This window comes from Tursiops truncatus, chromosome 18, assembly GCF_011762595.2.
Source record: "Tursiops truncatus isolate mTurTru1 chromosome 18, mTurTru1.mat.Y, whole genome shotgun sequence".
Lineage (NCBI taxonomy): Eukaryota > Metazoa > Chordata > Mammalia > Artiodactyla > Delphinidae > Tursiops > Tursiops truncatus.
Genome location: NC_047051.1, coordinates 45,918,765 through 45,946,467, shown reverse-complemented (window position 1 = coordinate 45,946,467; position 27,703 = coordinate 45,918,765). Strand labels below are relative to the sequence as shown.

Below are 27,703 nucleotides of genomic sequence, written 5' to 3'. Positions count from 1 at the left end.
TTGATAAAGGAGGCAGGAATGTACAATGGAGAAAGGACAGCCTCTTCAATAAGTGGTGCTGGGAAAACTGGACAGGTACATGTAAAAGTATGAGATTAGATCACTCCCTAACACCATACACAAAAATAAGCTCAAAATGGATTAAAGACCTAAATGTAAGGCCAGAAACTATCAAACTCTTAGAGGAAAACATAGGCAGAACACTCTATGACATAAATCACAGTAAGATCCTTTTTGACCCACCTCCTAGAGAAATGGAAATAAAAACAAAAATAAACAAATGGGACCTAATGAAACTTCAAAGCTTTTGCACAGCAAAGGAAACCATAAACAAGACCAATAGACAACCCTCAGAATGGGAGAAAATATTTGCAAATGAAGCAACTGATAAAGGATTAATTTCCAAAATTTACAAGCAGCTCATGCAGCTCAATAACAAAAAAACAAACAACCCAATCCAAAAATGGGCAGAAGACCTAAATAGACATTTCTCCAAAGAAGATATACAGACTGCCAACAAACACATGAAAGAATGCTCAACATCATTAATCATTAAAGAAATGCAAGTCAAAACTACAATGAGATATCATCTCACACCAGTCAGAATGGCCATCATCAAAAAATCTAGAAACAATAAATGCTGGAGAGGGTGTGGAGAAAAGGGAACACTCTTGCACTTCTGGTGGGAATGTGAATTGGTTCAGCCACTATGGAGAACAGTATGGAGGTTCCTTAAAAAACTACAAATAGAACTACCATATGACCCAGCAATCCCACTACTGGGCATATACCCTGAGAAAACCATAATTGAAAAAGAGTCATGTACCGCAATGTTCATTGCAGCTCTATTTACAATAGCCAGGAGATGGAAACAACCTGAGTGTCCATCATCGGATGAATGGATAAAGAAGATGTGGCACATATATACAATGGAATATTACTCAGCCATAAAAAGAAACGAAATTGAGCTATTTGTAATGAGGTGGATAGACCTAGAGTCTGTCATACAGAGTGAAGTAAGTCAGAAAGAAAAAGACAAATACCATATGCTAACACACATATATGGAATATAAGAAAAAAAATGTCATGAAGAACCTAGGGGTAAGACAGGAACAAAGACACAGACCTACTGGAGAACAGACTTGAGGATATGGGGAGGGGGAAGGGTGAGCTGTGACAGGGCGAGAGAGAGGCATGGACATATATACACTAACAAACATAAGGTAGATAGCTAGTGGGAAGCAGCCGCATGGCACAGGGATATCGGCTCGGTGCTTTGTGACCGCCTGGAGGGGTGGAATAGGGAGGGGGGAAGGGAGGGAGATGCAAGAGGGAAGAGATATGGGAACATATGTATATGTATAACTGATTCACTTTGTTATAGAGCAGAAACTAATACACCATTGTAAAGCAATTATACCCCAATAAAGATGTTAAAAAAATTAAAAAACTACAATGAGAGAACATCTCACACCGGTCAGAATGGCCATCATGAAAAAATCTACAAACAATAAATGCTGGAGAGGGTGTGGAGAAAAGGGAACCCTCTTGCACTGTTGGTGGAAATGTAAATTGATACAGCCACTATGGAGAACAGTATGGAGGTTCCTTAAAAAAGTACAAATAGAACTACCATACGACCCAGCAATCCCACTACTGGGCATGTACCCTGAGAAAACCATAATTCAAAAAGAGTCATGTACCAAAATGTTCATTGCAGCGCTATTTACAATAGCCAGGACATGGAAGCAACCTAAGTATCCATCAACAGATGAATGGATAAAGAAGATGTGGCACATATATACAATGGAATATTACTCAGCCATGAAAAGAAACGAAATTGAGTTATTTGTAGTGAGATGGATGGACCTAGAGTCTGTCATACAGAGTGAAGTAAGTCAGAAAGAGAAAAACAAATACCGTATGCTAACAGATATATATGGAATCTAAGAAAAAAAAAAGGTCATGAAGAACCTAGGGGCAAGATGGGAATAAAGACACAGACCGACTAGAGAATGGACTTGAGGATATGGGGAGGGGGAAGGGTAAGCTGTGACAAAGTGAAGGAATGGCATGGACACATATACACTACCAAACGTAAAATAGATAGCTAGTGGGAAGCAGCCGCATAGCACAGGGAGATCAGCTCGGTGCTTTGTGACCACCTAGAGGGGTGGGATAGGGAGGGTGGGAGGGAGGGAGATGCAAGAGGGAAGAGATATGGGAACATATGTACATGTATAACTGATTCACTTTGTTATAAAGCAGAAACTAACACACCATTGTAAAGCAATTATACTCCAATGAAGATTTAAAAAAAAGGTGGCATGAAATAAAAGAATTCCAAGTGGATTATCTTTCATTATTTAATCAATGACTGATAATTTTTCCTTTAATATAGTTGAAAAGTGAATGAATAGGACATGAAAAAAACAACAAAGTATAAATTTTATGTAACGATTTCTTGGGGGAAGTTACGCATTTTAAGAGTGGAAAATTTTTGAGATTACTGTTAAATGAAGAAGCTACATTTTCCTATCCTTTTACTTTAGTTGGTGCTCAAGCACATTTTTTTTTCATTTTATAGATATGAAAACTTCAGCCAAAAGTAAATAAATGATTTTTTTAATTATAAAAAGAAGGTAAGCACCAAAATGCAAAACACTTTGAAATCCATTAATGTGTTGAGGTTTAACAAGTAGCTGATGGAATAAAATGTAATATATTGAAATGAAACTAGGTGACTCTGGTGGATGGTTAATTGAGGTACTACAAATGTCAGTCACCATGCTTGGTTCTGATCAAATCCATCTCATTATAAATTTTGTGCAGCTTTTCATTTCATCTAAAGCAACAGTCTGATTTCTCAAAAGTAGGAGCAATTCATTCTTCCATTCAACAAATATTTATTGAGCACTTACAACAGACCAGACAGTGGTACCTGGGAATCCAACCGTGAACAACAGAGGAAAATCCGTGCTCACGTGGAGATTGCATTCTAGTAGGAAAGAAACCAAATGCATGTCCGTAGGTCCTAAGTGCTCTGGAGAAAAGTGAAGCAGAGAAGGGGCTAACGGGTGTGGGCTAGTAGGTGTGGGAGGAGTGGGGGGCCTTCACAATTTTAAACAGGGTGGTCAAGAAAGATGGGAGAGAGCAGATGACATCTGAAGATGTGGAGAAAGAGAGGAGACAGGGCTGCAGGGTATCCAGAAGTGGTGGTTAAGCTGTGGGAACTGTAAATACAAAAGACCTGAGGTGGGAAACACGCCACTGTTAAAGGAACAGGAGGCAGTGTGATTGAGTGAGTGAGTAGAACAGAGTAGTAAAATGAGGGTGGGAATGCTGGGCACAGATGAGGTAGCATCACAGGCCATTTTAATCACTTAAACTTTGACAGAGTGAGATGGAGTGCCTTTTTATCTGAGCAGAGGAGTGATCCAATTTGACCTACTGTTTAACAGGAACACAGAAGGAAGCTGGGGGACCACTTAAGTGGCTCTTGTAATCAGAGCAAGAGATAATGATAACTTAGACCAAGGTAGTATTTACTGATGATAAAAGATCAATCAAGAGATAATGATAACTTGGACCAAGGTAGTATTTATTGATGATAAAAGATCAATAAATTCTGAAGACACAATCAAAAGGATCTGCTAATGAATAACATATGGAATATGAAAAAGATGTTGAAGATGACCTCAAGGTTTTTGGCCTGAGCAAGAAGACTAGAGCTGTCCTTAATCGCACTGGGTCAGACTGAGGCAGAGCAAGGTTGGAGGGACAGAAGTTTGCATGTGGACATGTTAAATTTAAGACGTTTATTAGATAACCAAGTGGAAATGTCACGGAGGCAGCTGCAAAAGACGTCAAGGAGACAGGAAAGACCAGTAAAGATGCCAGTGAGGAAGGGGAACAGTCAAAGTGTGGGATCCTGGAAGCCATTAAAGAGAGTGTGTTTCCAGGAGTAGGGAGTGATCAACTATATTCAATATCGCTGTGGTCAAGCAAGGTAAGAAGAGAACCTGACCACTAGACTTTTTGGGAACATAGTCTCTGGGGGCTCTGATAAGAACAGCTTTTTTTGACTGGTATGGAGGCAAAGTTTGGTAGTGGAATTTTAAAAATGAGGGTAAGGAATGAGTATATAAACTCTGCAGGAATCTGGTCACAAAGGGGAGCAAAGAAACGGGGCAGTGGCTGGAGGGGGAAGTGGAGATAAAAGAGGCTTTTTAAAAAGGGGAGAAACAATATGTTTATACATGGCAGACGGGAAAACTGTCAATATAGGAGACATAGAGGAGAATTTCTGGAGTGTGTCCTTATATAGCAAGAGGGGATGGGCTCTAGTTATAAGTGCAGAGTAGTGTCTGAGAGGCAGACCTTGTCAAAAAATTATACCATTTTATAGAAAAATGAAGGCCTCTTCCCTAATTTTCAAAATTACAAATGCTTTTACTGCTTTTATAAAGTTCTAATAATCCACACTCAGTCCTCAAGTGTGAAGCAGGGTTTGCAAACTCTCTTAAAAGACCGAGTTTCTTTTCTAAAAACATTACCACTAAAATTAGAATTTCTTTCTTTTTTTAAAAAAATAAATTTATTTATCTTATTCATTTATTTTTGGCTGTGTTGGGTCTTCGTTGCTGCATGTGGGCTTTCTCTAGTTGTGGTGAGTGGGGGCTACTCTTTGTTGCAGTGCGCAGGCTTCTCACTGCGGTGGCTTCCCTTGTTGCAGAGCATGGGCTCTAGGCGTGCGGGTTTCAGTAGTTGTGGCACACAGGCTCAGTAGTTGTGGCTCGCGGGCTCTGGAGCACAGGCTCAGTCGTTGTGGCACACGGGCTTAGTTGCTCTGCAGCACGTGGGATCTTCCCGGACCAGGGCTCAAACCCGTGTCCCCTGCATTGGCAGGTGGATTCTAACCACTGTGCCACCAGGGAAGTCCAAAATTAGAGTTTCAATAAGAAATCTTTTGTCAATTTTCATAGCCTTGCCCAGTAAGATGGGAGTCTGCATTACACTGCAGAGTCAGAGCTACCTAGTTTCACCAGTTAAAAAGTCTATGATCATAGGCAAATCACAGCCTCTCAGGGTCTCAGCTTCCACATTTGTAAAATGGTGATACTAATACCTACAACCTCATAAACTGTCCCATTTAATTCTCTCTATAACGTATGTGATACATCTATTTATGTATACTCAATAAATAGTAGTTATTGTTAGTATGTTATCTAAATATGAAAATCTAGGGGAGGGGTGAGATAGGAGTATGGGATTAAAAGACACAAACTACTATGTGTAAAATAAATAAGCCATAAGGACATATTGTACAGCACAGGGAATTATAGTCATGATTTTGTAATAACTTTAAATGGCGTATAATCCATAAAAATACTGAATCACTATGCTACACACCTGAAACTAATATAATATTGTGAATCAACTATACTTCAATACAAAATTTTTAAAATATGAAAATCTAAATTAAAAATATGAAGGTATTCACTTAGAGAATGATAATTAGGGCAATGTTTCCCAAGATTTTTTATTGTATATAAAGAAAATTATAATATTTCTAAGAGTACCATGGGGAAAACAGAGAAAACTGCTGGAGAAGCTTCATCACCTTAAGGTCCCTTCTTGCCTCAGGGCCTTACCTGAGAAGTGAGGGGAGTTGTATCTGGGGCACAGTAGAGAAAATTTTCTAGTTATAAACTATGTGATCTTACTGTTGAAAGAAATTGAAAAAGACACAAATAAATGGAGAAATGTTCCGTGCTCATGGATTGAAAGAATTAACATTGTCAAAATGTCCTTATTATCTAAAGCAATCTACAGGTTCAATGTAATCTCTATCAAAATCTCAAGATACTTTTCACAGAAATAGAACAAAACTTTCTAAAATTTATATGGAACCACAAAATGCCCTGAATAACCAAAGCAATTGTGAGAAAAAGGAACAAAGCTGCAGGCATCACACTGCCTGGTTTCAAACTATAGTACAAAGCAACAGTAATCAAAACAGCATGGTACTGGCAGAGAAACAGATACATAGATCAATGGAACAGAATAGAGAGCCCAGAAATAAACCCACACATATGGACAATTAATTTACGACAAAGGAGCAAAGAACATACAGTGGAGAAAGGATAGTCTCTCCAATAAATCGTGTTGGGAAAACTGGACAGCCACATGCAAAAACATGAAACTAGACAACTATCCCACACCATACACAAAATTTACTCAAAATGGGTTAAAGACTTGAATGTAAGACCTGAAACCATAAAACTCTTAGAAAAAAACATAGCCAGTATGCTCTTTGACATCAATTTTAACAATATTTTTCTAGATATGTCTTCTCAGGCAAGGGAAACAAAGGCAAAAAGAAACAAATGAATTACATCAAATTAAAAAGCTTCTGCACAGCAAAGGAAACCATTAATAACTCAACAATGACCCTAATGAATGAGAGAAGATGTCTGTAAATGATATATGCAATAAGGGGTTTATATCCAAAATACATAAAGAACCCATACAGCTCAACAACAAAAGCGACCTGATTAAAAAATGGGCAGAGGAGATTAACAGACATTTTTTAAGGAAGACAAACAGATGCCCAACAGGCACGTGAAAAGATGTTCAAAACCACCAATTAATAAGGAAATGCAAATCAAAACCACAGTGAGCTATCACCTTCACCTGACAGAATGGCTATTAACAAAAAGGCAAGAAATAACATGTGTTGAAGAGGATCTAGAGAAAAGGGAACCCTTATACACTACTGGTGGGAATGTAAATTGGTGCAGCCACTATAACACAGTACGGAGATTCCTCAAAAAATTAAGAATAGAACTACCATATGATCCAGCTACCCCACTTTTGGGTATATAGTCCAAGAACAAGAAAACACTAATCTGAAAAGATATCCACACCCCTATGTTCACTGTGGCATTATTTACAATAGCCAAGATATGGAAACAATCTAAGCCTATCAACAGATGAATGGATAAAGAAGGTGTGGCATATATATATATATATCACACGCACACACACACACACACACACACACACACACACACACAATGGAATACTACTCAGCAATAAAGAAAGATGAAATCTGCCATGTGTGACAACATGGTTGGACCTTGAGGGTATTATGCTAAGTGAAATATGTCAGATGGAGGAAGACAAATATCGTAAGATCTAACTCATATGTGGAATATGAAAAACTGATAAATAAATAAAAACAAAATAATGAACAAACCAAACAACACGTAGATACAGAGAACGGAGTGGTGGTGGGAAGGGGAAGGGGAAGGCAAAATGGGTAAAGGTGATTAACTGTATGATTACAGGTGAAAAATAAAATTTTGGTGATGAGCATGTTGTAGGGTATACAGAAGTAGAAATACAATGCTGTACACATGAAACTTATTTAATGTTATAAATCAATGTTACCTCATAAATAATAATAAAATAAGTAATAATAAAATTTAAAATTTCTTAATGAATAATAGACAAACAAATAAACCATGTGATCTTAGAGAATTACTTTGGGGCTTGATCAGAGCTGCCATATCTGTAAAACATCAGGAATTAAGTGTTATCTTCCTTTCTCAATCTTGTCTACAACCTTGAGTTAATGGCCGTGCCTAACAATCCATCTCTCTGAGACCAGGAAAGCAGAAGAGGTGGAGTTATTCTGGTCCACTTCCTGTCAATAACCAGGTCTTGTCAATTCTACTACATAAATAATCTTTAAATTCAGCTCTTATTCCATTTCTCATCTTCACTTAAACTTTGCAACTGTCTCCCAACCAATCTTTCTGCCCCCATGTCCTTTTCAACCATAATCCACCTCACACTGCAACCATGGTTACAAAAGATGAATATATCATGCCACCCTTTTACTGTAAAACCTCCCCACATAAACTGACAACAGGACATTTTAAAATCTGACCCTTCCCTTTACCAGCCTCCCTCACCACCCTATGAATGATACAATGAAGGAAAATCTAAGTTTTTGCATAACCCGAACTGTCCTTGCTTCATACCTGGAACACCCTATACACCTTGAAATTCTTAAATATTATTAATTAAAAAGTGAACGCATGTGTAATCACCTATAGGCATAAAGAATATAGCTGACAATAAAAGACAGCTAACAATAAAATTTCATTTACAATTATTTGAGAAGTTAAGATACTGAGTTATGGCTTTATCTGTAAAGCCATATACTTTCAGAATAGCCTAGCTGAAAAGATAAAGTAGAATATTCTTAAGTTTTTTCATAAAAGAACTTTAAAAATTATACAGATATCTGGTAGGATATGAATGAAAGAAGTTTGTTTAAGCACTAATGAGGACATATATTTCTTAAATCATGAATGGAACCTCTGTACACTAGTTCCAATTCACCTATTGTAATGCATTAGGTATACTCAACTAACCTTTGTAAATAAACTTAGATTCAAGATTCAAAAGTGTTTACTATCACTCTGAGATTCTATGCATATTTTAAGTTTACGTCATTAAGCTTCTTCTTGAGTACTTTTGGAGGATGATAAACTGTGGTCAAGATAGCTTTTCTTCATACGGTGGGAAAATTAAATCACTAAAGCAATACTAATTGTTACATTTAAAAACATATTTTTGATCCCTTTTCCCTACTGCCTTCCCCCTTTCAAATAACTGTAGAGCAATTTGAATCTCCATATTCTGTGCAGTATAAAGAGTATAATGAATATCTCTAACAAACTCATCCTTACCCTTTTTACAGCATTACTATGAGGCTAGCTCTTTCTGTGTTTATAATAATGAGACTATTTATAATAATGAGCCTTTCTTAGGTAAAGGTAGTTTTACTTTCTGAGAAAACAATCAGCTGAATTTATCTCCTCTTATTTCATTATCTCACAGTATTAATCAGGAACAAATAAGTTCGCCATCTTATGCAAAAATTTGGATTGAAACAAATGGCATGCAGACTCTCTGTCTATATTGTCTCATTCAACAAAAGTGGTTAAATGCCACGGAGATCAATACTTAAGAATAATTATATATTTTCTAATAGTGCCTTTCAGTGACAATAAACAATTCCATAACGTTACCAGTTTTCTTTTATATAATGCTCATTTTACTTAAATTGTCCACACAATGGATAAAATAATTTTTTAAAGTATTTCTCATAAGCAAAAGGTATCTAAATAACTACCATTTACATACAGATTTATAATTTATACTGTACTTTTTACACATATTATCTCATTTAGACCTTACAGATCACCCTGTGAAAGAGTATTATGAGCTCATTTTATAAAAGAGAAAATTAAACTTCAGCGATATTAAGTGACATATTCACTCAGCTAGTAAGTGGCAGAGCCAAGATTTAAGTTTAGTCTCATTCCAAATCTCTTTCATAATATACTCCCTGTTCAGGGAATAATGCTTTTCTTCCAAATGTGCAAGACGGTCCTACTATGTAAGAAGTTTTTTATACAATAAATCTCACCACCATAGTGAGTTTTACTCATTATTTCCCACAGCTCCAAAATATCATTTTAAAGCAACTATATATAAAGTACAGAAAAAGACAAGAAACCTAACTCATAGACTGAGCCAAAGCATACATACACATTATAATCCCAACTATAGTATTTTGGATGTACCCAAATACCCAAGTTCTTTCTTTGCTTATCTCTGCCTTTCCTTAGGTCTTTATCTCTTCTCTTCCTCTTCCTTCTCAACCCCTTAACTTCACAAACTACTGGTATGACTGACTGCAGGGGCAGATACCAAGATTGCATGGCATGAGTTCCATCTTTCTTTTCCACATCTAAGAGGAGAAAATAAAAGGCACTCTCTCTCTCTTTTCTTAAAGCAGTAAAATTACTTTATTAAATCTCAACCCTTGAGTACATATCTTTTTTTTTTTCTTTTCCACTATGGTTTATTACAGGATATTGAATATAGTTCCCTGTGATATACAGTAGGACCTTGTTGTTTATCTATTTTATGTAACAGTAGTTTGTATCTGCTAATCCCAAACTCCCAATTTATCCCTCCCCCACTCCCTTTCCCCTTTGGTAACCATAAGTTTGTTTTCTATGTTTGTGAGTCTACTTCTGTTTTGTAAATAAGTTCATTTGTATCATATTTTAGAGTCTACATATAAGTGATATCATATGTTATCTGTCTTTCTCTTTCTGGCTTACTTCACTTAGTGTGATAATCTCTAGGTCATCCATGTTGAAATGGCATTATTTCATTCCTTTTTATGGCTGAGTAGTATTTCACTGTATACATATACCACATCTTCTTTACCCATTTATCTGTCTATGGGCATTTAGATTGCTTCCATGTCTTGGCTATTGTAAATAGAGTTGCTATGAACATTTGGGTGCATATATCTTTTTGAATTAGAGTTTTCTCCAGATATATGCCCAGGAGTGGGATTGCTGGATCGTATGGCAACTCCATTTTTAGTTTTTTAAGGAACCTCCATTCTGTTTTCCATAGTAGCTACACCAATTTACATTCCCACCAATAGTGTAGGAGGGTTTCTTTTTCTCCACACCCTCTCTGTCACTTGTTATTTGTAGACTTTTTAATGATGGCCATTCTGACCGGTGTGAGGTGATACCTCACTAAAGTTTTGATTTGCATTTCTCTAATAATGAGCAATGTTGAGCATCTTTTCATGTGTCTATTAGCCATCTGTATGTCTTCTTTGGAGAAATGTCTATTTAGGTCTTCTGCCAATTTCTTGATTGGGTTGTTTGCTTTTCTGTTATTGAGTTGTATGCGCTGAGTGTATATTTTGGAAATGAAGCCTTGTATCGCATGCAAATATTTTCTCCCATTCCATACATTGTTTTTTCATTTTGTTTATGGTTTCCTTTGTTGTGCAAAAGTTTGTAAGTTTGATTAGGTCCCATTTGTTTAGTTTTGCTTTTATGTCTACTGACTTGGGAAACTGACCTAAGAAAACATTGCTATGATTTATGTCAGAGAATGTTATGCCTATGTTCTCTTCTAGGAGTTTTATGGTGTCATGTCGTATATTTAAGTCTTTAAAAAGGTACTCTCTTAATATCCCCCAACGTATAGAAAGCAAACCAAAGGCAAAATATATTTCTCTAATCTTATTATTTAACTTTATCCTAAAAATGTTTATTGGCCAAGAGGCAAGGAGACTAAGTACCAATAAGCCAGTGTAAGTACTTTATCCATTTTAATTCATATTGTAACAGCATACTTTGCTAAAATAAAACTGACACAATTAAACGTGTAAGTCCAAAGCACATGATTAATTTGCTCAGACACAAAGATATCTAAATGTGTACACTTGTGTTTTCTGAATCTCATGTTTCATAACAAGGAATACTAAAATCTGTTCCTTAATTATTTTAAGTTGTAAGATTTAAAAAGAAATAAGTTGCAATTTATTTTTACCTTGTGAAAGACCAGTGGAACGTAAGCTCTAACTATAGTTAAATCCTGCCAGAATGAAGAAACTGGGATTAAAAAAGATTCAGCCACACAAAACACAGGGTTGGATTATTGTGAGGTTAATACAATGATAAAGGTGAGTCTATACTACATACAGCTGGCTAGAAGTCCTGTGCAATTCAAATGTCTTTAGGCCTGGGATGCAGTTTGGCACCACCTGGTGGCAACCATCCACCCTAGCTTCAATATCCATGGGGTCATTCTGGATCTGGTGGCTGACTGGGGTTTCTAGGGCAGTAGCCCCAGTCCCAGGAATTCCCTGACTAGGTGGTATCCACTTTGACGTGGCTATGGAGTCAGAACAACACAGGGGAAAAGGAAACCTGTCTTCAGCTTCCCTGCTTCCAGAAATGGTTCTGTCGACTGTTTCTCAACCTACCTCTACCAATCATCTTAGAGAACAGGCGCTAGTTTACATCAATTTATGTTACCAGGGGATGCATTTTAAAGGAGTCTTTAAAAAGTAAAACAACAACGGCAACAACAAAAACTAAAAAATCAGTGCATTCTCAAAATGATTACATACCAAGGTTTATGTGGTTATGTGAATTGTTTGGAAGTAATCACACGTTACCATAGAAACAATCCCATGAATTTTAAGGTTATTAAGTTGGCCAATAAAAGCCTTTATTATAAAATCCATAACAGAATTGAGCCACAGGACTATAAGTACTTATTTGTAAAACAAAATAGTAGTATCACCTATGCCACAGGTCTAGCTCACATCTAGATCTTTCTCCTGAGATTCAGACCTTATATAATCAACTTCTAATTGCATATGTCACACAGACTTAATGAAACTAAACTAAATTTGTCATGTTTCCCAATTAAAGCCGTGTCTTTTTCTAATGCTTTAAAAACTGCATCACTATCCCCGCAGCTGCCCAATCAAGAACCTGGTGACATCTGTAACTTCTCACTCCCCAATCCAATCTAGCCAATGAATCCTCCTGACTGTTTAGTTAGGTTAGTTCCATCTCCTGAGCACTCTTCCAATCTGGCCCACTTCTCCCCGTCTCTACTGCTACTAATCCAGTTCCATCTTCACTACCCGTCTTGATAAGGGAAACAACCTCTAAAAGTGGCCTCTTTGTCTATAGCCTTATACTCTTCCAGTCTATCCTCCACATCACAGAATGGTCTTTTTATATAAAATTAGATCATATCACGCATATTCCCCAAATCTTTCAATTGTTCATGGTCTTAGACAATGGCTCAAATGCATGATTTGGACCTATTTCCCTCTTCTGTTTCATCCCTTACAACTCGTTGCCTCTTGGTCTATGGTCTAACCACTCTGAATTATTCTATTTGTTCAAAAAACTTCATTTTGTCTTGCCTCCAGGGTGTGCATTAATTCCCCTAATTCCCTTCCCTCCCATAACTGACAGTCTTACTCTTAGTCATCATGCAGGTGTTGCATGGGTACTTCTCCCTCCACGTAATCTTCCCTGATTCCTCCCAGGGCTGAGTTGGATATACCTTGAGTCTATGTGGTCTCACCCTGTGCATCTTGCCATTTGCTTCATTATCATCACACTTTTGATCATGGTTTCTCTATTTCTCCATTAGACTACCAGCTTTGCAAAGGCAGAGGTCACCACTGTATCTATGGCATCTGACATATATCTAGAACATGGTGGACCTTAATAAATATTTGCTAAATAAGTAAATTTATTGTTCTTAGAGCTCAAATGTAACCTTCTCTAATATCAACCTTAGTCTGATTTAAAGTCTTGCTTGTTGGCAAAGATAATAGCATACACTCAAGTCGGTTCTGATAAACTAGTATGACAATTAAGTCCATTTCAAAAATGTTTCCTTCTAAAACATCAATTTTGAAAAGCCATATGACCATAATGATGGTATATAAAAATAACTGCTATTGAAATAAGTAGCATTTATTTTTCCCTTAATGCTGCCAATCTCTAAAAAAACCTAATATATGCTGTTCTAAAAGTAACTGCATGAATAAAACTGATCCTTCTTAAAGATTATCTAACATGTCTTTAGGACCAGCAGCTATATGAGGCATAAGCGATACTTCATATTATAATTCCAGTTTCTAAAAATTTCCTGGAGAAATCACTGGCATATTATAGGAAGAACTACTGGTATCTCTTAGTACTCTCTAATTTCCTTTTCATTTCTGTCCTTCATCTGAACTAAGGTAAAGGCAAAAGGAAGAGCTAACAGGGTGATAAAAAGATAATAGGAATACCAGAATAAACAGGCCTAACATCTGATAAACCCTGTTCTAAGCTAGTTATCAAAGACCTTAGAACTTTAATATTCCATTATACTTAGATTTATGACAAATTTTCTTTAATGTATTAAAAAAGACATTATGTCACGAACTAAAGTTTAACTTTGATAAAACTATAAGCTTCGGGCTTCCCTGGTGGTGCAGTGGTTAAGAATCTGCCTGCCAATGCAGGGGACACAGGTTCGAGCCCTGGTCTGGGAAGATCCCATGTGCCGTAGAGCAGCTGGGCCCATGAGCCACAATTACTGAGCGTGCGCGTCTGGAACCTGTGTTCCGCAACAAGAGAGGCCGTGATAGTGAGAGGCCCGCACACCGCGATGAAGAGTGGCCTCCGCTTGCCACAACTAGAGAAAGCCGCCGCACAGAAACGAAGACCCAACACAGCCATAAATAAATAAATAAATAAATAAATAAATAAATAAATAAATACTTAAAAAGAAAAAAAAAACCTATAAGCTTCAAACAAAGAGCAATAAAATATCACATAAACTTCTTGGTTTTTTTTTTTTTACCTGTTTTCCCGTTCATACATTTCCCTGGAGGCACTTCGAAGTTGATCAATTTCTTGATTAGTTTTCAATCTGATTTGTTCCAGTTCATCATGTAGTTTATTTTCATATTCTGTTTTATAATGGTCTCTGCAAAGAGTCAAAAGGAATATCCTTTTTTTTGTTGTTTGTAAAAGAAATAGGTCTTTGCCCTTCATGTAATATTTTAATATCTTATGTCAAATATGCTCTACATACAATGTTACTTGAAAAACACAGTTTAGATATAAAGCTTTAAAATTCTTAAAAATACCATTCCAAACTAGTTCCATCTGAGATTTTCTTTTAAACATATTACCCTAAAGGCTTAATTACTATATAAAATGTTCATTCATGTTGAATAATTATTCATCTTCAAAAATATTTTACTAATTTAACGCATATGGCAAAAGACTTGAAAACTAATGCATTATGGAAGGTCATTCATTTAGAAACAATGATCTGATGTGGTGCATATTGGAAGACAATTAATCTTAAAAAAAATGACCCGAATGTACTCTTTACAAAACCTTTCCTTCTAAGCACAACAATCATAGCCACTGTGATCTCTTAGCAAAGTCACAAAGCGTTACACAGGGTATTAGCAGAAGCACAAACTGATGAAAAATACCACAAGCTGGGAAAAAAGTTATTAAGAATAAATAATTCAAGGATTATAAAGGCTATTGGTATAAAGGAATAGCTTATTCATCTACTTGAAGAGAGAAGACAGGATTGAAATGCAGGAGTCTGATTCCAGAGCCTGTATCTTAAACCAGTACTCAATGCTGTCTCTCCTTATTCTTTTATGTTTCACACAGTCAAGAAAAGGTCAGCTTAGTCAGGCTCCACACAATTACATTTTCTTCAAAAATATACTTCTATAAAGATATTTATATATTTCCATAAAACATTTATGTAGAGATCTTAGTCACTGGGAATTAAAAAGGTTATATCGGGCTTCCCGGGTGGTGCAGAGGTTGAGAGTCCGCCTGCCAATGCAGGGGACACGGGTTCATGCCCTGGTCCGGGAAGATCCCACATGCCGCGGGGCGGCTGGGCCCGTGAGCCATGGCCGCTGAGCCTGAGCGTCCGAAGCCTGTGCTCCGCAACGGGAGAGGCCACAACAGTGAGAGGCCCGCGTACCGAAAAAAAAAAAAAAAAAGGTTATATCATAAGAAAAAATAAATAAAAATAATCATAGTGTATATATCGCTACCTAAAAGAAATAGGCTCTTGGTTGTTGGAAAAAACAAAATATCTTAAGAAAAAAATCAATTAGAATGAGTAACTTATGAGGAAACAAAATGAACGATTATCGTAATATCATCCTATAGACCTTACAAAAAAATCACTATTCTTCCCCAAAGCCATGAGTTCCCTCAAAGAAGCTGGTGTTAATTTATATCTATTGATATGGAAAATAATGTAAATCTTACCTTGATGTTACGTACTTTTCATACATCTCTTCTCTAGCCTTTTTGGTTTCTTCAAGTTGAGTTTGAAGTCTTTCAAGACGATCCTCTTCATGGGCACAGCGAACACTAAGCTCCATATTTTGGCGGTTGAGATATTCTTTATCTTTTTGCAGTAAAGTAACAGTATGCTGTAAGGTGGCTACCTACACACATGCAGAGACAGACAGTGTCCAGAGCAATGTCATCTTACTTTTCAAGGCTTACTGAGTTATTTTCTTTCATTTATGCTTTTGTTCAACATATAAAGAGGGCTAATCCTTACCATGAAAATTTTCATATAAACAGAGCTACTAAAAAATCCCTTCTTTCTAGCAATTACATCAGAAAGGAAGAAAAATGTCCCTCTCACAATTCTGCCCTGAGCTGTGTCCACAATCACGGTACAATAAAATACAAGTGACTCTATAAGCTTACCTCTTTTGATAATTCACTTCCTTCTTTAGCTTGAATTATGTGAGAGGCTTCAAGTGTTTCATGTTTTCTCCTTAAGTCAGTTACTTCCTGTTCAAGTGCATCACGCTCACTATAAAATTCAAATACATTTATTTATTTTTACTAAAATAAAACTCAAACACATATGTAAATTCTATGTCTCTTTTTATAACGAACATTTTAAAAGCGTCAATTATGTTTCAGGAAACTGAACAGAGATACTTCAGTGTCATTCCATGAACGATAAAGTATCTGCTTTTCAAATTTAGAAGGGACTCTGTTCAAGACCTTGTTCAGATACATAAACATGAATTTATTATCTTCAAAAAATAAATATGTAAGCTACACTAATCAGCAAAGTAAATAATAAAACTTTCTAAGGTACACTCTGGTATCTTTTCATTAATCATCTTCAGTCTAATCTTGAAGCCAAAACTTTTAAAGAATTTAAAACATGGCTCTAGGCTTTCAGTTGTTAGGCTAAAAAGGCCTTAAATCATCACTCAGATTGCATAGATGATACACAGGCAGGCATTCTTGTGGTTATTTCATTCACAAATTGTTTATGATTACCCAGAGATTCTTATTTCCATTTTCAGACCAGCTCTTTCCCCAACACAGCAAAACCAAGAACTGGACCAACCCTACAAACAGGTATCTTAAAAAATGAGCAGAGAAATAGATTTGCTAATTCTTAACTTGTTCTCTGCAGTGAGAATCAGTTCCTTTGCACTTGATTTCATTTACTCCCCTGGTGCTTCCATGGAGAGAGCTATTAAGAACTGTTTTTCTTTTCATTAGATTTTCAATAACTCATTTAGAAAGATGACTTCTAAGATTTCTTCTGCTTAACAAAGTATTATAATTATACTTGAGCAAAGCACAAATTGAAAAATAACAATCACCCATAAACCCACTAATTAAAGATGACTATCAATATTAATATTTTGGTAATATTACTTTAAGTGTTTTATGCCTTTACATACAAATGTTTTTATTCTCACAAAGTAAGGACTTTTGTTATGATTTTTTAATGTAAAAAATAGATTATAAAGCATGATACAGCAAAATACTCATGAATTTGCTATCCACAGCTGACGACAGTTACATTTGTCTATATTTGCATTAAAGTTTTGTTCTGTTTTTTAAAAAGATAGAACACTATGAGTAAAGCTGAAGTTCCCTATATTTTCTCACTGTCCCAATATCATCCCCTAAAAACAATGATAAATTTCCATATTATATGTTTTTTTACATACTTTTACTCACCAATTGTTAATATTTTGTCATATTTACTTTGTAATATTTACTAAATATTACTTTGTCATATTTATTCTCTCTCTCTCTGTTGTTCATCTATGTGAATAAATATACATATGTGAATTTACATATATAAAAATACATACGCATATACAGGTATACACGTCTACACACACGCACACAATTCTACATGTGCATTTTTTCCCCCTCAACTATTTGTCATACGCAGACATTAGGTCCTTTTATCCCTAAATAATTTGGTGTGAATCCAAAGGTTAAAGATATTCTCTTATGTAATCAGAATATAATCATCGGGACTTCCCTGGTGGTCCAGTGGTTAAAGTTCTCCCTTCCTTTGTCTTTCATGACATTGACCTTTTGTAGCGCACAGGCCAACTTTATAGAATGTTGCTCAACTGTCATTTGTCTGATGTTTTTCTATGACTAGATTTAGATTAAGCATTTTGGGCAGGAATATTACAGAAGTGATAATGTGTCCTCAATACATCAAATAAAGATATATTGAGATGATGTCACTTAATCTCATTATTGGTGACAATAACTTTGATCATATGCTTAAGGTGGTATCTGCCGAAGTTCTCAACTATAAAGGTATCTTTTTGCCCTTTGCAATTAATAGGTAATCTGTGGGAATTTTTTTCTTTTACAATGCTTCACAGTTTACTGAGTCCTATAAAATAACTGGATAATTGATTCTACACACTTTCAGTGACATCTGAAAGGAAGAGATATTCACCCAAATTTGCTATAGGATATATTTTAACATTCTGCTCTCTAATATACTTTTACCCAGTGGCTTTAGCTTCCAATGATGACTCTAAATCAAACAGTATTATGAGGTTACAAAATAGTAATTCCAATAAGCATATGTATTTATTGGTTGGCATTCTACTGTGAAGATCCTCTTTATTTACTAGCACACACCCAAGGACTCTTATTCTGTTCAATGGATTGTAACTCATTATCGTTAATATTCATCTTGATATTCAAGTTGTACCTATTTGGCCAGTTGGATCCCCTTCAAACTAGCTATCGTGGTGTTGAATTGGAATTAGAAATATCAGTATGATCTTATCCATAGTATGTTAAGCCATCCTTTCACTTGCCTCTTCATTGCGCCTCTGCCTACTGAAAGGGCCTAGAAATAACGTTCAATGTAGCAATGACCAGGACCCAAATCTTAATTTCTGAATAGCATTCTCCACTAAAAGGAACCAAGACTCCTTAAAGAAAGGGCTGAGGCAACGAAGTCACAAAATAAACCTGAGAACTTTTTGTTATGCCAGAAAGTTTAGGAACTGCTTGCTTTGGGGGTGGGAGGGTGGGGAAGAAAGAAAGAAAGAAAGATGGGCACATGCATTTTGCTTTTTAAAATTTAATATTATGTGTTTGACTTATCCATATATACATTCAGATCTAATTTAATGATTTTAATTGTTACGTAGAATTACATTATAAAAATAAATCACAATCTATTTTCCATGCTGCTGTTGAAAAGCATTTGAATTCTTTCTAATAATGATGCAGCTAACATCCATATATCTGTTTTCTTTTGCACCTTTGTGAGAATTTATCAAGGACATAAAAGTGATTTTTTTCCCCCAGTTTATCTTATGTTTGTGACCAGACCATTTTTTAAAAATCCATTCTTTCTATTGAGTGAACCAAAGGATTCACAGTTTGAGCCACTCTTGCTTGGTTGTTTTTCTGTTCCATTTCTAGCACATGATGATGCTTATTATGTTTTTATTTCTTAGGTTTTCATTATAGAAAATAAAACACACATAAAGAGAGATGCTAAAGTGAGACACCTCCCCACCCCCACTTTCATCACTCACCTGCAAGAATTATCAACTCAGGACTCATCTTGGTTTGTTTACCCTTCATTCATGGCCACCCTGGATTATTCTGATGACTATGCCTTTTAGTTTTCTCCTTTCATATTTCACTTATTATTGCTATAGATTTATAGCGGCAGACAGGACATCAAAACACCAACTCAAAGTATCATCTTACCATCACAACCTACTTCATTTTGAAATGATTCTTTTGAAATCTAGCTTTCTTTGAAAGCCCAATAGTATAGCTGTCATGGATTTCAAGCTCCAACAATCACTATATTTTGACATAACAGTGCATACATAATAATACATAATGCATGTCAGTCATGCTGGGAGTAGGAGCACCAATGTTATATCCCCCAGGTCCTGGCAAATTTACTTATGGTGTTTTACAATTTATAAAGCATCCATTCAATTAACAAACACTCATTGAGTGACTGCTTTAGTTCAAGAATTATTTTAGGTGCAGGTAGATGTAGCAGTGAACAATTAGGATCATCTCTCTATATATATGCATACATATATATACTTTAATAAATATTACTTTATTTGATCTTCTTAATTTATATAGTGCAGTTATTGTATTAGCACCATCTGAGAGATGACAAAACTTTGGCTTAGAATGTTAAGATTTCCTAGGGACATACAGCTAAAGTGGTGGTTCATTAGTACATTCCAGCAAAAAGAAAATTCTTTGCCTTAGCAGCAGCACAATATGAAACATATCCTCAGAAAGTATTATTTTTTGAAAGTATGTGTGCCTTTTGTCAAAAAGGAATAGCTGAAAAAACTTTAGATAAAACTGCAAACTATTTAAATTGATGCCATAAAATAAAAATAATCAAGTAAGATTTCAAAAATATTTACACACATAGGATTTCACTGGGTTCCTATCTTCTAAGGCATCACATTTTAAAAGACAAAAGCAGCTTCTAAATAAAATAAAAACAACTGACATAAAAATACAATCTAAATCCAACAAACTGCCAAAACTCCATGTTTCTGCGCAATGAAGACTAAGGTATATGTCAAGAGAATAAGAAGACATAAGGTATATGTCAAGAGAATAACAAGACAAGCCACGGGCTGGAAGAAAATATTTGCCAAAGACATATCTGATAAAGGACTATTATCCAAAATGTATAAAAAACTATTAAAACTCAACGGTAAGAAAACAAACAACCCAATTAAAAAATGAGCCAAAGACTTTAACAGACACCTCACCAAAGAAGATATACAGATGGCAAATAAGTACATGAAAAGATGTTCTGTATCATGTCATCAGGGAAATGCAAATTAAAACAACGAGATATGACTACACACCTATTAGAATGGCCAAAATCCAGAACACTGATAACAAATACTGGCAAGGGAGTGGAGCAATGGGAACTCTCATTCATTGCTGGTGGAAATGCAAAATGGTACAGACACTTTGGAACAGACAGTTTGGTGGTATCTCACAAAACTCAACATATTCTTACAATACAAGTATGCTCATGCTCCTTGGTATTTACCCAGAGGAGTTGAAAATTTATGTCCATACAAAAAACTGGCACATGAATATTTATAGCAGCCTTATTCCTAACTGCCAAAACTTGGAAGCAACCAAGATGTCCTTCAATAGGTGAATGGATAAATTATGGTACATCTTGACAATGGAATATTATTCATTATTCAATAGCACATTATTATCCAATGAATATTATTCAAAAGAATACTATTCATTATTCAAATGAGCTATCAAGCCATGAAAAGACATGGAGGAACCTTAAGTGTATATTTCTAAGTCAAAGAAGCCAATCTGCAAAGGTTCCATATGGTATGATTCCAACTATATGACATTCTAGAAAAGGCAAAACCATGGAGACAGAAAAAAAATAAGATACAAAGTAGAATTAACGACATTGATGGTAAGAATTCAAGTGACTCTGATGCATGCTAAAAATGAGAACAACTGTAGCCATCTTAACTACTTACCTCTTGACTTTACCATAGTTCTCTTGACGGTAGTCTCCTTGCTGAATTAACTGTTTTGTGTCTGCTAATTCTAAGGCCAAACGTTGACATCTAATTTGAAGCTCAGAGTAGTTTCTGCGATCTTCCTCATAAGTCTATAAATAAAAACAATAATAAGGCATTTCAAACCAAACGTACTTGACCAAATTCTGTACTGAATTCTTCTGTTAAGCTGTGCATATCTTTGTAATTTTAAAAAATCCTCAATTTTTTTATTTAGTAATGTTTCCCTACTCAAAGACAGGTAATCTTAAACTCACTGAGAAGTCTGTAAATTCATTTGTTTAAAACTTGAGCTCTGTTTTTTAAAGAAAAAATAGGTCAACTATGCTTTGGTTAATAGAATAATACATAAAATGACTACTAATGTTAAGGATGTTTCCAACATTTACTGAGTTACTATCAGATGCTAAGGACACAGAAATGAATAAAACACTGACCCTGCTCTTGAGGAGTTTACAACGAGAGACAAAGAGCCACATGAACATCAAACATTCACAATGAAAAACAGTTACTGAAGAGATTAACCACGCATTTTCAGTTGTGGTATTCAGAAAAAAAGGAGTTTTGTGGCACTTGGAACCTATTTCTACATTGATCTTCCTTGTACTCATCAGACTGGTAGAAAGGGACTGCAGAGATGTGGAAGAGGGGTAGAAGTGAAAACCTTAAAAGCACACCTGGCCCTGCTTACTACAAGCCTCGTTTCTCGCCATTTCTCATAATCATACTTCACCTCCAACCCTAATAAAGATCTGAGGTTCTCTGAACACACTACACTTCCTCTAACCCAGCGGTCCCCAACCTTTTTGGCAGCAGGGACCAGTTTCGTGGAAGACAATTCTTCCATGGATTGGGGCTGCGGGGGTGGGGGATGGGGGGGCAGTTGGTTCAGGCAGTAAAGCGAGTGATGGGGAGCGATGGCGAGTGGCAGATGAAACTTCGCCTGCTCACCTGCTCACGTGCTGCTCACCTCCAGCTGTGCGGCCCAGTTCCTAACAAGCCGTGGCCCGGTAGCGGTCCGTGGCCTGGTAGCGGTCCGTGGCCCGTAGGTTGGGGACCCCTGCTCTAATCTGTTCGCACTGCCTGAATAGCTGAATACTGTCAATACTCCTTTAGAGTATTGATCTTAGTGTATCATCAAATTCGTTTTTTTACATCAGAGTGTAAACATCTCAAGGGCATGGACTTTGTCTTGCTCACCATTGGATCTCCATCACTTTACACAGGACTTGGTATAGAGTAAGAATGAAATACTTTTCAATAAATCAATGAAGAAATGCAGGAATATGGGAATGGGGAGGAGAAGCAGGACACAGAGACGGAGTTCCCACTTCTTTTCCCACTTTGAGCTCATCAGATCTTGCAAGCAGTCATCAACTCCACCCCCAGAACCTGTCACGGGAAATACATCCTGTCCCAAGTCATTCTTTTTTAAGGAGCTGATGAGCTCAGTGTGGTCAGATTCAGTCCACAAATACTGACCGAACTATTTCTAAGTGACAGGTCCTGGGCTAGACACTGTAGATACAAAGATAAGTAAGACTGTTTTTGTCCCCTTTAAACTATTAGACATGACTTTGAAATGTTAGCTCCCACATTTCTATCAAAAGGCTGTTTGAAAAATGTAATAATGAAAAAACTATACTGGCTGTGCTTTGCTTTGGTACATACTATGTTCTTCTGCACTGATGTTCTCCATGAGAATGAAATGCTACTATGTGGTATTTATTAGAGGATCATAGCTGAGGATACTCTATCATTTCCCCAAAGAATCATCACACACGTCATTTCTGACTTAAGTCCCAGAAGATGCTTTAGTTCCCCTGAAGAATGCTTTTACCCTTCTAAACACTACTAATCATGTAACTGTTTTGGGAGAGTGTATAGTGTTATAGTTAGGATGGAAAGCTCCAGAATTCAACTGTCCGGAACTGAATTACCTGCAGTAACACTTCGAGCAGGTTTACATCTCAGCACTTGATTGTCCTCATCTACGTCATCTACCCTGTAGAGTTGTTGTGAAGATTATATCAAGTAATACATGAAAAGTGCTTATAAAAATGCTTAGCACATAGTAAATGATCATGAACTATAAATTAATATCATCACAATGCTTTTCCTTTGCTTTGGCTCCTAGGGAGATTATAGCCAAATTGATAGCTCGACCTTAATAATTGCACAAAGACTGGGACAGACTCCTGAGGAATATAAACATTTAAAGGGTGAGGAAAGGACAAAGAGCCCTAGGAACCCGAGGGAGTATTCACAGAAACAGAGGGTGAACCAGGGGTGTGTGGCAGGGACAACCATAGAAGAGCTACTCTGAGGAGACAAGACTGTCAGGGGTACTAATTACTACTGAGAAGAGACCCATAAACAAATCCATTAACTCTTCAGGGATGGGGACAGAAAGTAGACTGCCAGGGGCTAAAGCAAATATATTTGAATATACAATATGTCCTTTTTCGTGTTATGATACATGCATTCTCTTGCTTAATACTTAACTTTATGATGGAGCAAAGTATTATCCTCATTTTTACAGTTGAGGAAACTAGGCTTGGAGAGGATAAAAGTCTCAGAGCTCATGAACAGTGTGGTAAGGACTCCAATCTAAATTTGTCAAACACCCGAACTGTAGGCAATTCTCTCCTTAGTTTAAGAGTGCAGAAGGGAAGTAGCTAGAGAAGAAAATAGAGATAAATGAAGGTTTCAAAAGATGGAACAAGCTTGGACATGTTAAAATATCGATGGGAAAGAACAGCAAAAGAGGTACTGATGCTGGAGAAAATGGGCATGGTCGGGGGGCAGAGCAGTAAAGCCCCTAAGAAGGCTCAGGGTGTGGGCTCCATCTTCACTGTGAAGACTTGTCTTAGACCAGCAGCCATGCTCATATCATGGCAGGCTTTTCTCCAGCTGATACAGTGTTAAAAACTTGAATTTGGATGTCCTCAGGTAGCTCTTATCAATGCCCTACAAGTCACAGAATACTCCTTACCCTACTGCTTCACCTATTTTCTACTATCACTTGGTTTCTAAAGGCATATGACTTTCCACTCCTTGAAAGGCTCTTCCCACTATAAACAGTAAGAACAAACAAACAAAACCGAACGAGTGCAGATGTAAATATGCTTATGGCAAGAAACTGTGGGAGTTCTCATCTGAGGATTTCCATTTTCTCTGTGCAATGAAATACCAAGTCATTTGCTGAGGGAGAAGGAAAGTGGAAAGCTGGAGATGTGAGGAGAGTGGTGAATGCCTAAAATAACTGCTGTGAAAAATGAGAGAACTAGAAAAAATAGAATTACAGCACAATTGTGTGGGCCCGTTCGAAGTCGGTAACAATAAACTTACAGCCTTGTTACTGCCTCTGTGATTTTCTCCAGTAGCGCTCATGTAGAAAAATAAAGAGTTGAGATTCTGTCAGGCAGGTTCGATAAAAAGACAGGGAGGAATTCGACAACACTGACAAGAGAAAGGTTTAAGACTGATAACATGATGAAGAGGGAAGAAAAGACATTTAGGAAGATATGGATAAAAAAAAAATTATATGGATTGGCAATTCTGCTAAAGATAGGTTGAAAGCAGTTGATTGAAAAACGTGGAAATATAGGAAGTAGTATGTTCAGTGGTCAGCCTGAATTGATAACTTCAGAAGTAAATCAGTTCTGGGAGACAAGGAACAGAACGCGGGCCATGAACCTGAGTGCTAAAGAAAAGAAGAGGTAATCATTCAGAATGAGAAGATCAATGACGTGCAAGGCCAAGGTCGTGGATGAATCTCAAGAAGTAACCCAGGCAGCAGCTAAGGTAGAAAGGAAGACTAAATCTAGACCGCGGGTTCCACTGAGTAAAAAACAATGTCCCAGTGGTCTGCAAATGAAGAAGGTTATAGAGTAGGGCATCTAGATGAAATGAATGCCCCCTCAAAGGTAGGGGTTTATGTGAGTGTGGAAGTGCCAAAATCTAAGATCTAGAGAGAACATCAATACCTTGCCCTGAAATATACAGGGTATAAACTTCTGGAGCAGAGAGCAATTCCATAGGAGATATGCGTATGTGTGTATTTATTATATTGTACATGCATATGTCTGTAACATAGTATATATGTGTGGGTGTGAATATATATATATATATATATATATATTCATTCTTTAAATATAAACATTATATGACCAAGTATAAGCAGAAGTTCAATACAGGAATGTACATATCCTACCAAATCTTCTAAGACTTTTCAACTGAAAAACTTCCCCTTAAATAAAATGATTACCCTTATATTTTGAAAAAAATAATCTGCTTCACTTACTATTAGCAAATAAAATACATTAAGGCATAGCTTTGGAAAAAAAAAAATAAAAAATGAATCAAACCCATGACTGTGTAGAACTTTAAGGCTAAGGCTAAAGATGGTAGAGAAGACTACTTCGTATTACTCCTATGTATTCTTCCTGACCCGAACTCAGCAATACCTTCTGTGGGAAGACTCCAAGCCCCAAATCTGAGTTAGATGTCTGTCTTACGTTTTTCCACAGCACCTGGTTCTTACCTCATCAGAAAACACATCACATGTGCTGTGAGCAGCCATTACTTGCCTCTCACATCAAAGGAAAAACTAAAGGAAATTTTCTATAATTCTAGTACCTAGTACTCTGCCTATAACATAGAAAGTATATAATTAATGTTTCTGGAAAAGAAGGAGCAAAAGAGGATATTAAATAGACTGAAACCAAAGAAGGAAAAAGCTTAATCTTTTCAAACATAAAGAAAGAGAACACAAAATTTCCAATCACCAGCCATTTCTAACAGAAAATTTCTACATAAGAAGTAAATAGGTTTGGTTAACAGCAAGTCTCAATGTCCTTTTTGAATAAAGAAAAAAAACTGCATAGGGATAATGACAATTAAGTCACTGAGATTTCAACTGTTTGCCAGTTTTCTACACATCTAGAATGGAACTGACTTTGATTGCCAGAGTTAATGTCATCTTTTCCATCTCCTAAATTATTCATAAGAGGAAATAATAGAAGGCTATCTCTAGCCTGAAAAAAGTAAATCTGTTATTGTAGTTGCAAGTTTTCTTGTCTTGTCTGTAATCCTCGGTTTTCCTGATACGCACCCTGAAGCTCCTTGAAGACCTGCCTTATCTCTGGTTATAGCCAGTAACCCTCACATAGTAGTTAACGCTGGAAATGTTTGTGGTGTCAACTAATGTTGAAATATAAAGGGACTATACAGCACTAGCATTTAAAATAACCAGCTCAAGATGTAGCAAAAGTGACTTTAAAAATTAAGGATTAATAAATCATCAGTTTTCCAACTGAAATTAAAGAATATTATCATAAATCTGCAAATAAAACACCTCAGTTGAAACAATGATATCAATGCAACATATACGCAGAATTTTCTCAAAGATTTTGAGAAAAGCAGCTTGAAAGGGGCTTCTATTTCTCAGTCTGGGTGGTGGTTAAATGGGTGTGTTCACTTTGTGAAAAGTCAATTAAAATTTCTTTACAACACAAACGTTTTAAAAAAGTAAGACAAGAGGCTTCAACCAGGAAAACGCTAACTGGGGAGAAGTTCTGCAGGGATCCTGGTCTTAGGAATGGAAAGGGGAACATGCAAGGGTCACACTGAAGGGGAAAAGGGCTGAGCAGGATGGAAGGGGGTAATAAAGAGACACTCAGTTTTTTACTCTATATATTTCTCTACTGTTTGATATAAAAACTGAAAAAATTATATTATACAGTGTTTTGGCAAAGTTATCAACTATTAGGCCTTTTATATTTAAAATGAGATGTCTTCTCTCCCCCATCCCCCTGCAAGGCTCTTATTTCCAAACACCACCAGCTGAGCGTTTCACAGTTACAGAATTTCAGAGATGAAAGATAGACTGGAGATAATCTATTACTAACTTCTTATTTCCATGACAAGAACATTAAGGCCTAGGGGGGTTAAGTGATTTGTCCTTAAGTGTGGCACTTCCACACTCACATAAACCTCTGGATTCCAGAGCTAGCAGAGATAGAGCTAGAATTTAGGTTCTTGAACTCATAAATAGTTCATTCCTTTCTTAATTTCAAGTTTCTGTTTTTTAAAGGTTCTATTCCATGGAACCTATAAAACCACTGATTGGAAGTTAATATTATTTACTGCTCAAATCCAGAGTGTTAAAAAAACTTATTGCAAATTTTACAGGTTCAAATATGGCACATGCATAATTCATATTTAAATTTGGACTCCCCTCCTTTAAAACAATTACTACAATTATTCCTTAAATATATATTTAAAAAATAATTTGACAAAATAACATTGAACCTAAATGTTTTCTACAAAAAGTAAAAATGTATTCAA

At 36.3% G+C, this 27,703-nt stretch overlaps 1 protein-coding gene across 5 annotated transcripts in view; it reads right to left on the bottom strand.

Annotated features, from left to right (window-relative positions):
- Positions 1 to 27,703, bottom strand: part of PIBF1 (progesterone immunomodulatory binding factor 1) — a 212,929-nt gene that overhangs the window by 146,995 nt on the left and 38,231 nt on the right. For all 5 annotated transcript variants that reach the window (XR_012327715.1, XM_073795290.1, XM_073795291.1 and 2 more), the window contains 4 exons: positions 21,311 to 21,444; positions 16,194 to 16,302; positions 15,741 to 15,922; positions 14,287 to 14,412 (listed from right to left, as the gene is read on the bottom strand). Coding sequence is in view for 4 of the 5 variants with exons in the window: in XM_073795290.1 (XP_073651391.1) it covers positions 14,287 to 14,412; positions 15,741 to 15,922; positions 16,194 to 16,302; positions 21,311 to 21,444 (551 nt within the window). In the remaining variant the exon portion in view is untranslated. The remainder of the gene's footprint in view (positions 1 to 14,286; positions 14,413 to 15,740; positions 15,923 to 16,193; positions 16,303 to 21,310; positions 21,445 to 27,703) is intronic.